Source organism: Silurus meridionalis, chromosome 5, assembly GCF_014805685.1.
Source record: "Silurus meridionalis isolate SWU-2019-XX chromosome 5, ASM1480568v1, whole genome shotgun sequence".
NCBI classification, from domain to species: Eukaryota; Metazoa; Chordata; class Actinopteri; order Siluriformes; family Siluridae; genus Silurus; species Silurus meridionalis.
The window spans coordinates 19,239,340-19,251,850 of record NC_060888.1 but is presented as its reverse complement, the minus strand read 5'-3'; the positions used below and the strand labels follow the sequence as shown (position 1 = coordinate 19,251,850).

General features: G+C 35.3%; 1 protein-coding gene across 4 annotated transcripts in view; it reads right to left on the bottom strand.

The window, feature by feature from the left end:
• Positions 1 to 12,511, bottom strand: part of pcdh11 (protocadherin 11) — a 190,709-nt gene that overhangs the window by 155,072 nt on the left and 23,126 nt on the right. The window contains exon 4 of one of the 4 annotated variants that reach the window (XM_046849649.1): positions 6,129 to 7,488. The exons of the other annotated variants lie outside the window; for them this stretch is intronic. Coding sequence (XP_046705605.1) covers positions 7,405 to 7,488 — 84 coding nt within the window. The 3' untranslated portion in view covers positions 6,129 to 7,404. Of the gene's footprint in view, positions 1 to 6,128; positions 7,489 to 12,511 lie in introns of those variants that run through there. 4 annotated transcript variants of the gene reach the window in all.

Here is a 12,511-nt window from a genome sequence, read left to right as displayed (position 1 = left end):
ATCTAAATCAAATCCAAAGCATTTCTGAAAAAAAGGAAGGCTTTTGAGCAAAAGTGTAATAGCACACTGTGGGCACAATATATGATGAACAGAACAATTTTATTTTAGAGGGGAGGGGGATTATAGATTATGTATTGTTTGTTTATCAGAAACAAGCATGGACGGGTGACCTTGTTTCCTACATAAAGGCTGAAAAAAAGACAAATCTGTTTCAGATATTCAATGCCAAATTTCCAAATTTTTGGTCTAATTTCAGGTCTTTTGTGTTTTTGAGATGGGGCCTAAAATGTTATTGAAACCTGGCAACCTGGGTAATGGTTACTTTACTCAAATTGATAGATGATAGACTTTTGCATAAATCAAGGTCATTTCAACCTATGATCATGAGCTTCTGCTGCTGTAAAGGACTTTTGCTCCAGTCACTATGTTGAAATATCAAGTATAAAGTGTTATAAAGTAAGAGAAGATGCAAAAATAATAGGATAGGATCTCAAATATTCAACACTGGTGACACTGCCAGAGATATATCAGGACACTACACTTCATGATGGATGTTTCTTAACTTTCCTAACTGCTTAAGAAAGTATTGTATAGTAGAGAGTTCAATAAGATGTCATTTGCTCATAAACAAGAGCAAGATCAACATCTTACAGCATTCGATTAAATGTCTGATGCTTCTGATCTATGGCAAAATCTGGCACTCCAGCTGGGAACTATACGAAAGAACTAGACTGACGAAGAGAAAAAAAAAGAAGCAAAACAAGCTCTCCGAATTGAATTTTGATCCCTTGTTTGAGTGGAATGTATTTCTTCAATGGCTTCCGCACAAATAACACTCTCTCCCAGTTTCATTTAAGAGTTTGTCATCCTAAAGAGGTCTATCTTTTTGAGAACAGAATACATCTGCAACCTCTTGATCCTTAATCTATGTGAGTGACAATCGTGTTCAAAAGCAATCTGTAATCGCTGGAGTTCAGCTAAAGTGAGGATTTTGTGTTCTTTAATGTCAACCCCGAGGTGAAAGTAAAAGCAAGAGTTTTTGGCTATGGATATTTTTTTTCTGTTGTTGTTTCTATATCCGCAGCCAGTGCTTTGTAATAGCACAGTGCTAGACCGGATATGTCAAGTGACTGTAACAAATATTCATATTTACGAAGAACTGTTGATTTATTATTTTCCATGGGTGCTATTTGTATATTTGTATAACCTATCACACAGCAATTGTATGGAAATCAATGCAGCCTAAAATAGTTTTTATGTTGTGCAGCAAATGAATTTTTATTATACCGTTGCATTAGTTTACCAACATGCACCGTCTCGAGAAAGGTTTTTGAGAAGCACTTGCTGATTGTTGTGCAGACAAAGGTGCACTACAGTGGAAGAGGAATGATTGAATTATTCAGTTTGGCAGAGATTTGGCAGCAGTAGGTTGCAGCATTGCCCTGAGTGCCAGAAAAAAAAAAAAAAACGGGAGCAAGATTCTTCCTGCTTCCTGCACTGCTACACACAGCATGCATAAATAGCGCTCCCCTGACCATCAGCAAAGCTTTGAGGCTTGAGCCCATTACTCTCAGTCCGCAGTAACTGCTCTGCTAATTCCCCAATGCATCTGATCATTTATAACAATGAACAGATTTGCCTGGTCTACAAAACCCCTGGTCCTGTTCCGCCACATTTGTGTTGCGTAACACAGAGGATACAGGATCCGATCAATATGAATTATGAATATGATCTCAGAACATGTGTTTTGTTGTTTTTTGCTTCAAGAAGCATTGTGTCAATCTGCTGCGTGACATAATTATTTATTCCTAAAATTTCCAAATTTCCATCTAAATTTTTGCTGCAATTTTTATCTGATTGATAGAATGTTTTTCAAAGACTTGGAGTAAACATTGGGTCATTAATGCAATTCTTTTCCAGGTTTTATTTAGGCTTTATTTCAAGTATCACATATTCCTTGTTTCTCTGTGTTTATTACTGCACAATTTTTCAAGCTACAGTACCCTGCATTGTTAAATCTACATTCAAATAAAGTAGAGATAAACAAGATTATTTGACTAAGCATGTAAAGTCTTACAGTAGGTCTTGGGATTTATTCTGACATTAACGAACATGATTTTTTTTTTGGGCACAAAGCTACAGTTATCTTAAAAGTGGATTTCAATTGACTGCCACTGCAATCATTTGAGTGCACACATTAACATTTTCAAGGTTGCACAGTGTGGCTAAGCGGTCATGGCTAAGCAGCCTCCTCCATTATCTGAGCCATTACATTAAAGGCTTCATTAATCAGTCTGCTTATCAGCACTTGCTTATTATGAGCGCATGTACAAAGATTCAGCAGATCTGGGCTCCGCATATTACATGCACACCATCTGACGATGAAAGCTTATACTTGGACCTTATAAATAATGCACTGGTGTGTCGGCGATGGAGAATTCGAATAGCTTTAAGCCACTCGCACTCTGTTGGATAACTGTTGGATCGCCTCTGAAAGTCACCTTATGGCAGATAAACCTCCGATCCTTTGCTTTGTTCCCTAGTAACACAATATCCAAAATGAGATGAAGAAATAAGTGTGAAAGAACAATTTTTCAGGAAACTCTCTGATCTTAAATAAATAAATAAATAAATAAATCAATAAATCAATAAATAAATAAATAACAGACAGAGACTGAGAAAGAGAGAGAGAAAAACATGTGACAGAACCTCAGATGGAATTCAATCTGCAATGTAATCGCACATTACAATAATAATAATAATAATAATAATAATAAAACAAGGGGGAAATAACAGGGGGAAAAAAATCTATCAATCAATCAATCAATCAATAAACAAATTAATGAATAAATATTTTTTTATTAAATAATATTGTTGTAAATCAATATTTTTTTTCAATCAATAATGAGATCCATAAAATACGCAGTAATAATAATAATAATAATAATAATAATAATAATAATAATAATAAAGAAGGGCAGACAAAGAGGCAGAGAGAGGGAGAGAGAGAGAGAGAGAGAGAGAGAGAGAGAGAGACATGATAGATATATCGATAGATAGATAGATAGATAGATAGATAGATAGATAGATAGATAGATAGATAGATAGATAGATAGATAGATAGATAGATAGAGCGTATTATCATTTCAGTGTTTTTTCCTCTAAGCTGTCATAATACAGTGTTTTTAGCACACTAGCACTTATAACTCAGATAATGCAAAAATAACCATGAGCCAGTTGATGAGAGAGAGACAATTTCAGGCTTATGTTCGGCTATTAAAAGCAGGCTGACATTTGCGCACCCTTTCACAAAAAAATTAAAAAAAATAAAAAAATAAATAAAGATGAGTAGACACACAACGTCGACCATGTGCACTCTTTTCTCTAATCACCAAGGACACATTTCCCTCAAGGGAAATGATTAGCTCTCTAGTCCTGCAATATAGAGTAACTTTGATAAGCAATTAAATTGTTTCCCGTTTCTCCTTATCCGCCCCACACCAACCAGTGAAGAGCAGCTATATCAGGACAATGCACTTGTTCTGAGCATTACTGATAAATGCAGGACACAGATGTCACTAAATTGTAGCTTACACGCTACTTTTGTAAAGTTGCTGCATCAATCAATTTCTGTTACACAATAGTAGAAATGCAACATAGTAGAGCAGAGCTAAAGTCCTAAACTAAGCACTGAATTATACACTGTCTAATAACGGCAACACTCTATCACTGTTACAACTGCACAATGTTGTTTATATGTTGGTGGAAGTTCCTATTATTAATATTATTTTGTGGAATAAAGTAGGTTAGGTTTAACACTTCTGACATTTTGCATGTGATGTGTGGAGGAGAATAATGCAAGGAAATTAAGGTAAAAAAAAAAATGCTACTTGGATACAGTGCAAATCTCTGTTGCCAAATCTACCGTAATGTGTAAACAATAAAACATGACTAGTTTGCTGATATAGGAAAATGATCAGCGGCAGAGTGGTGGGATGTGTGTGAACACAGGGTTGATTAGTTTTCTAGTTCCTTAGTTAGCTAGAATTAAAGAATAACATCAACAAAATACTCTTCCATTTTAATTCATATATATATATATATATATATATATATATATATATATATATATATATATATATATATATGCTGTAAATGATCACCTTTGATATATTATTATGTCAGTTTCCTCTCACCCATATTTGTTTGTTTTTGGATGTTTGTTTTTGTTTGTTGCCCACCTTTATTGTTAAGGTTATTGACATCCGGAATGCTGTCATGACACTAAAGACTCCTAGACAAACTCAAACTCATTCTCTTTTCCATAGAATATCACCAACAATTTTCATTTTCAAAAATCACATAGTTGGAGACACACAGGAGTTTGAACGTCTTTGAATGGATTAAGAGAGCCGAACCTGTTTCAGCATGGCAATGCTTCCATACACAAAGCTGCATGAGGATATGGTTTACATACTGTAGGTTTAAGTGGAAGATCTTGAGTGGCCTGCTATAGAGCTCAAGGAACCTCAACCCTATTGAACACCTTTCATGGTATGAATTGGAACACTGACTACATCCCAGGCCTCCACACCCTACATCAATACCTGATTTTACTAACGCCCTTGTTGTTAAATGAGCACAAATCTTTACAAACACACTCCAAAATTTAGTGGAACATCTTCCTAGAAGAGCTATTATAACAGCAAATGTGGAATGGGATGTTCAAAAGGACATACAAGTGTCCACAAATTTTTGTGTATACAGTATAGTACAGCCTACAAAAGTTTTCAGAAAATGTTATTTTGTCAGATATGAAAATAAAGTTGGTAATATAATGGTATATAATGTAATGAAAAGTTAAAGTATTGAAGTATAAATTTAGCATTGCAGTATTACTCCAGAGTATCACACGGCACTTGAACAAGAAAACCAAAGCTGAAAGACAAATGCAAAAATGCTATGATGCAAAAGACTTTAATAAAGTTTTGAAGCCCAAACATACAATAAAACAAAACATTTATATACAGTTTACACAATTGGCAAATTAGAATACAAAGGAAAATGTAAGGTGCATTTTGTACTTTTACATTTGACAAAGTGATAATGTCCATCTTGCTCACACAATTAATAGCTCTTTTAATAGATATATTTTTTCCTCAAAAATTCAGGTAAATCTACCAATTTGTTACACAGTGCTACAGTTTCATGTATGAGGCATACTGTTTTCTACATCATAGAAACATATTCAATATCTTTAAAGACATTTGACACCTCTGCCATGGAAAAAAAAGGTCAACACTTTGTGCCGAAAAAAGCTTCTCTACTTTAATATCAAGAGTACTCTATAGGCCCTGGGAGACGATTTACTATACTGCATATAGGTGCCCTTACATCAACTTAGCTGTGGCATATTTAAAAGTTGTACTAATCTAGTACAGACTTGGAAAAAAAGATCTAATCACAGCTCACATATGATCCTGGTTTTACTTTATTGCTATTTTTAATGTAAAGCTTGAATAGTTTGTTCTTTTTTTTTCCTCTGTGTGTCCCAAAGGAACAACAGTTTTCTGTCGTGTTTTTTATGCGGAATAAATAGCATGTCAGATTCAGAATAGCATGAGACGTTTTAGAGTACATACTCAACCTACAGCCTAGCAAGTCACATTATAGACTGCCTGAGGTTTTTCTATAAATATAGCAAATAAATACATATCACAGGTTATAGTGACTCTGTGATAGGATTTTTGACTATGACAGACACCAGATATCAATCTGACTGTGTTCTTTGACTCATGTAAAAAAAAAAAAAAAAAAAAAAAAGTGAAATAAACGACACAGCTGTCGAGCCCTGTGTCACAGTAATACCTTGATGATATGTCCGTGATACAGCAGTGATAGTCATGCATTTTTACTATTGACTTGCTCTGCAATGGTGTCAATAGGTGAAGAACAGCTGGGGCAGCTGAAGTAAAGTGAAGAGGTATAGAATAATCACAGAGATCATGTAGTGAAAAAAAATGCAGAATTAATGATTTTTGTGAGCAACAAATAAATAAATTGGAGTTTAATATTTTATATATATATATATATATATATATATATATATATATATATATATAAAGGGGAAAAAAAACAAAGACAAAAAGTCATCCAGAACATCAAAGTGGTGCTCCAATCTCAAATTTATAATACTGTGGCAAACAAATCAATAGCCATCCAGACAACAAAGACTGTGCTGAAGTTATAGTACATGAACACATATTGAAGTAGACATCCTGTACATAACTATTTTACACTCGTAAAAAAATGTGGTTCCTTTAAGAGTTCTTCAGTTGCCCCTATGAGGAACTTATAACCTTACAACACAGGTTTTTCCAATTAGAAAAGTTTCCATGTAGTACCATTTAATTACATACATTTGGACGGTAATAATTACATTATTACATGATTCAATTTCATTTTACTTACAATGAATGAGCATTTTTGCTTTTTTGGTTAGTTAATGAGATTTCTATAGTGGATTATTATATACATTTTAAACATCAGAGGCATCTGCAGAAGATTCTGTAATACAGCAGTAATATTTAATAAATCTTTAATACGTTTATTTGCAGCTAAAGATTTCACCAAAAAAAAAAAATCAGACTTAGTATGTTCATTATCTAATGTCTATGCAATCTATCTAGCAAGTTAATTGGCGATATATTCGGACTCAGTATTTTAAAACTAAATATATTGCAGAAGTCAGAACATTTTTAGTGGGCAATTAGGCCTTATGATACAAAGAGCCTTTAAAGAATGCAAGTCCTGGTTCAGGCTAAATTTCAAATGCCTGACAAGTTCTAGGTAATAAAAAACGAAATTATTTGTAATACAGACAAACTTAATCCATACACTTGTAGGAAAGCAGGTTTAATTAATTGTAAAGGGTGATTAGCTTTTAAAGCAGGGTTCTACTTGTAAACCATTTGGCTCGGGGTGGGGGGCTGGGGGGCTGGGGCTATTGAAGAACTGTTAAAGGTTATACATTGTTTTAAAGTGTACATGTCATTTGAGTGAACAGGCTGGGGAAAATTATTTTGAAGAGTTGTCTTGTGCCTTCGTTAGGGAGGCGAGTACGTGAGCACGAAGTGATTTAACAAAGCATCTCAAAAATCTCCTACAAAATCACTAGCGGATTTTCAGACAAGCTTCAAGCAGGCAACAAGATGTGTCTCAGTGAAAATAGCCTGGCCGTCCTCTCCTCTCCTCTTTTCTCCTCTCCTCTTTTCTCCTCTCCTCGCCTCTCTAGGTCCTGTTTCAGGTTGCAGAACATGTACATTATGCGATTGTTTTCCCCCTTCTTCAGTCAGTGCCTTCCTCTCCCTCCCTCTCTCTCTCCCTCTCTTTAGGATATGGCAGCTAGAGATTGATTTTTATCCTGTGGGAGCGAGTTGTACCTGTGCCACAGAGTGTGCCATAGAGTGGTGGTTTCAGTGCCGTCTCCTGTAATATAGAGAGACAGACAGATATAGGGAGAATTGTAGTTACAATAGCATCTGGGTAGCTGATCTGCAGCATGTACTGTGTAAGACGATATAAAAAATCTCTCTCTCTCACTCTCTCTCGACATATACATTATTATGCATACATAAAGAGAGAGTAAGCATTCTTCAAGGTGCAGGCAATAAAAATACTATCGTTTTGTTTGTTTGTTCTCATTTTTGTTTAGTTGTTAGCTTTGTCAGTTTTGCAGATTTACCTTGAAGAATGCTACACAGTGCAATCAGCTCGACTAATCGGTGCATGCAGGTATTATATCTCCAATTAATCCAGATTTTTTTTACATCCACCATACTACAGCATCACTCATTCTTTGATGACATCAGGTACACTGTAAATTAGTTATTTATTCCCCTTCCACAAGATAGCTACTAAGAGTTTTCTATAGCTAGTTAATGAGGTTCTTAGCACAGAATGTGGCAACAGTTTGTTTTTATTTTTTCCCATTTTCACGACATAAACACGGGCTCATTAATTTATTTCTAACTCTGCTAAATGTGATAGCCGGTTTTGTTCCAGGTTATGCCAGTTAATGGTTGGAAGTAACTCCTTCAAGTGCAGGATATTGCAATCTCGAAATGACACATATTGTGGTTAAAGGGTGTCGTGTTTTTCCACTGCTCATGTCAAAAAAATCAACTCTTCCCTTCAGGCAAGATATCCCTAATGGAGAGCAGGACTGGTTTTATATAAAACCATGGTTTTCTGAGAGAACAAGAAACAGTTCACTTAGGGAATGTCACTCATTCCAAATAATTTGGTGAATATTTTCTCATTCTTTTAACAGAAAGTGGATCTCCATCAAAATGTCTGCTACACCCATATAATTTGCTTTCAGTATGAAAAATGGTTCTGCCTGAGCTGTGTCTTGCAATATTTACAGCAGAAAAATTGCTTCTGAAAAAGAAGACAGCATTGAGATGGACTGGTGAAGCACATAAACTGCTACACAAAGACCCATAGCAAAACGTATCCAGGCTCTTACTCTCATTAGTGGAAATTGTGATGCTCCCACTGGTGACAAGGGGATTTTAAGTCTGCAGACCACTACAGAACGGTGGAGGTAGAACTGACCCAAGATGAATTTCATGCAGCGTGATGAGGAATATGCGTAGGCACAAACCCCAAATGATTTCCTTGACTTCCCTTCTTCTCAAACGGAGCTGAGCTGAGTGTCGAGTACTAGTCATTATTATAAGGCCAAGCAACAAAAGCAAAGTCTCACATCTTATAAAAAATGTGATTTGGTGTAGACCTACTACATTCAATGGAAAGTAGCATGGGCTATATTCTGCGCTCTAGGCATCAGGAAAATAGAAGTGAAGATTCTAAAGCAACCAAGTGGCACAGAGTAAGATATTAAATAGTGGCAAGCGACTAATTCTACCAAGCAACTAATTCTTTGTCCATTCACCCTCACTGATTAGTAAGCCAATTTGTGCTAAAAGTATTGTTGAAAAGCAAATGGAGATGGCCTTCATGCTACATTCAAACATATAGCAACCCATAGCAGCAAAGAGACTATTCATTTTCAGTTAGAGGTGGTGATGGTGATCATTGGTGACTCAATCTGGGTGTATTAACAATGTGACAAAGCTGTAAAAAAGTCCACTATATCTAAATGTGGAATGACTTGTATAGTGTAAAGAATGACCCTAAACCTAACCCTAGCACATTCACCATCCACTAATATCATGTTCTTATAAATAAATAAATAAATAAATAAATAAATAAATAAATAAATATAAAAAAAGGTGAAATTAAAACCTTCAACACAACACACAAAAAAGAAAACCACTAAAAAGTTATTTTTAATCACTAAACATTTGTTTCCTCATGCACCAAGTGTCAAATTAAACACCAAAATCTGCCAAGAAGCACACAATGACTGTGTGGAAACTAATATACTGTAGGTTATATATATTTATTTATTCCAGTGATTATTATATTCTAAACAGGAATTCAAAATATATATTTGTACATTTACATGTTTACATTCTAGTTGTTTAAGCAAATTGCAGGAATGGGATGTTTAAACTACGCGATGCAGTGGGGATTCCCAATTCATGTCTGCAATATGCTTAAACAACTAGAATATAAATATATATAAATATTTGTTTTACATGTTCTCTCTGAGTTCATGTTTGCTTCCTCTGGGTTCTCCAGTTTTCCCTCAACTTAAAAATGTCAGTAGGTGTAGCTACTTTAAACTGCCTGTTTGTGTTTTGCCTTGTGATGGACTGCCATCCCATCCAGGGTCTATTCCTGCCCCATTCCCATTTATGATCAACCGCTTCCCTCTCCAAGATAATCACTGAAGATAAACAATGGATGACATTTTTACACCTAACAGCACTGTGTGGAAAATTTATGAAGCTTTCCTAGTGGATTAAATACCATGTGTGTCAACATAATTGACTAACGTGGAACTGGGTAGAGATAATTATTAATATTTTCTAAAAGTTTATTTGCAGCATTAAAGGCAGGAGTGTGTTCATCAGCAGTCTTTCTAGCTGAGCAATTTAAGTGTTAAAAATATTTCACATTTGGTATTTAAAACTAAATGTCTTGTGCCCGCCTGCTCGACAGAAGTAAAGTTCTTAGCTGACCAGGCAAGAACTGCAAACGTGACAGGAAAAGACACTACAGGAGCCAAATTAAAATTTTAACGCACACAATTACATTTCTTGGTTATAAACATGCATAAAACTGTGACATGTGAGGAAATTTCCTGGGTGGAAACTAAAAAAAAAAAACGGCATAGACATGTTTTGGCAAGCTAGTACACTTAGCAAACAAATTAAATATAGAGATGAAGACAAATTTCTCCAAATGCAACCAGGATCAGATAACTAATTTAACAGATACTTCATTGGGAGGACATCCAATAGGTTTAAATGAATATGCTTCTGAGGCAGACAATAGACAATAGATGCTTTTATTTCTCAGTGGGGTCAAAGCAGGATGCTTCAAGTATTGCACACAGTGAGATTGCAAGAACATCCACAAATATATAAAGAATTAATGCACCTAGCCACAAATTGGTATTTAGGGGCGACCATGGTCTTTAGAGAAAACCACTTAGATGCCATATGCAACCAATGTTTAAACTATAGCATAGAGCAGGTCAATAATAAAAAGAAAAAGAAAATGTAGGCTTGTATAGTTTGATTAATGAATAGTAGCCAAATGGTTAAGATGTAGATCAGGAGATTTTGCTTTTAAATCCTGGCACTGCCACTGCTAAGCCCTTGAGCAAGTCCTGTAACCTTTAACTGCCTGTTTGTATAAATTTCCCGTTTATTGTGGTGGTTATATTCCAAAACTGCCCGCGATCAACAAAAAAACAAGGGATTACTGTATCTTATTTACACAAACAGGCAGTTAAGGGTTAAGGGTCCCTTAACTTTGGCCCTCGGTTTATTGCAAAATTGCATTTGCCACATAACAATTTATTTAGCTGATTTTCCCAGCCTCGCACAATAGACTAAAAAACTTATAGGGAATTTTTTTTATTGGGTTTTATGTTTAAATAATGAAATTTATTAATACAGTACAGTACTGTATACATAAAATTAAATTTTCGGGGTGGCGTCCGTTTATCACGGTTTTTAGTTTATTGTTAGTTTATAGTTAGTATAGTATAGTATAGTATAGTTAGTTTATAGTTTATATTTTAGTTTATTTTGGAACGTAACCACGCCAATAAACAGGGGATTACTGCATTGTAATTTGCTCTGGTTAAGGGTGTCTGCCAAATGACTCTCCAAAATGTAGCCATACTGGCACAATCATTTTTTACGTTTCCCGGCTGACTGCGCATGTCACATGGTTGCATTTTCATTTACAGCATTAACAGGACAGGTCCATGTCATTTCATATCTCTGCCACAGGACTGTGCTGATCAAAAAAATCATTTACAGGGAATGAACAGCAATATTGTCAGAGAACCACTAGTAGCAGCAGGTAGTAGACGCTGCAAGTCTAACATTAATGCTTGCTCAACTGAGATACCTGATTCAAACACAGTGGTGAATATGTGCAAAGTGAGACTGTGAGCCTGGTCTAGCAGAAATATTTTTTTAACAGAAACAGAAAGCAGAAATAACAGAAAGATTGTAGTTATTTTAAAATCAAAGCACCACCGTGGAAGCAGAGGCAACAGTGAGACTGATTCTAATTATCGTTCTGGAGATAAAATGCCATTTCAGCTGGCCCGTGGACTCTTGAGAACCACTGAACATGGAAAAAAATCCTACAGCATTTAACAGTAATGCAACCCAGGGTAACCAAATACCCAGCTTTTGTGTGTTACATTGGTACTGGAGGTGAAACATTTATTTACTAATGAACTTCATTATCACCATCGTGTCAAAGTGAGGGTTTGATATCTTGCTATACCTGCAAACTGCTGTCGTCATGCGCACAGTTTTGAACATGTGGTTCTCTAACCAGAGACATTACAGCTTATTCAAGCTACTACAACAGAGGCACTGCATGGCTGCTTCGCTCCACTAAATTACTATATGCTAAGGAGGAATATTAGAAGAAGCTTTGTGGTGTCTAGTATGCAAAAATATTAGACCAGAGGTTCTGATTTAAAAATGGCGATTAGCTTTTGGTCTTCAGTGAGCAATAATAATTGCTGGAAAAATTGCACAGTTTGATTGCACCCTTATCAAAAATAAATTACACATTGACGTATGGCCAAGAGTTAGATCTTACTTGTCATCTAGTGGCTGTGAGGAATTCATTAGTTTAATAGTTATATATGTATATTAAAAAAAAAAAACGAAATACAGAAATACAGAATAACGGTTGACTTATAGTAGGAGAGTTAGACTAGCCTAGTCAACGTCTTTTAAAATTTTGAAATGAGAGGATGAAAAAAAATTATAAATAAAATATCTAGATAGCAAGTACTCAGAAAAGACAATAGGAAGTTTTCTAGCATATGTGACCAAAA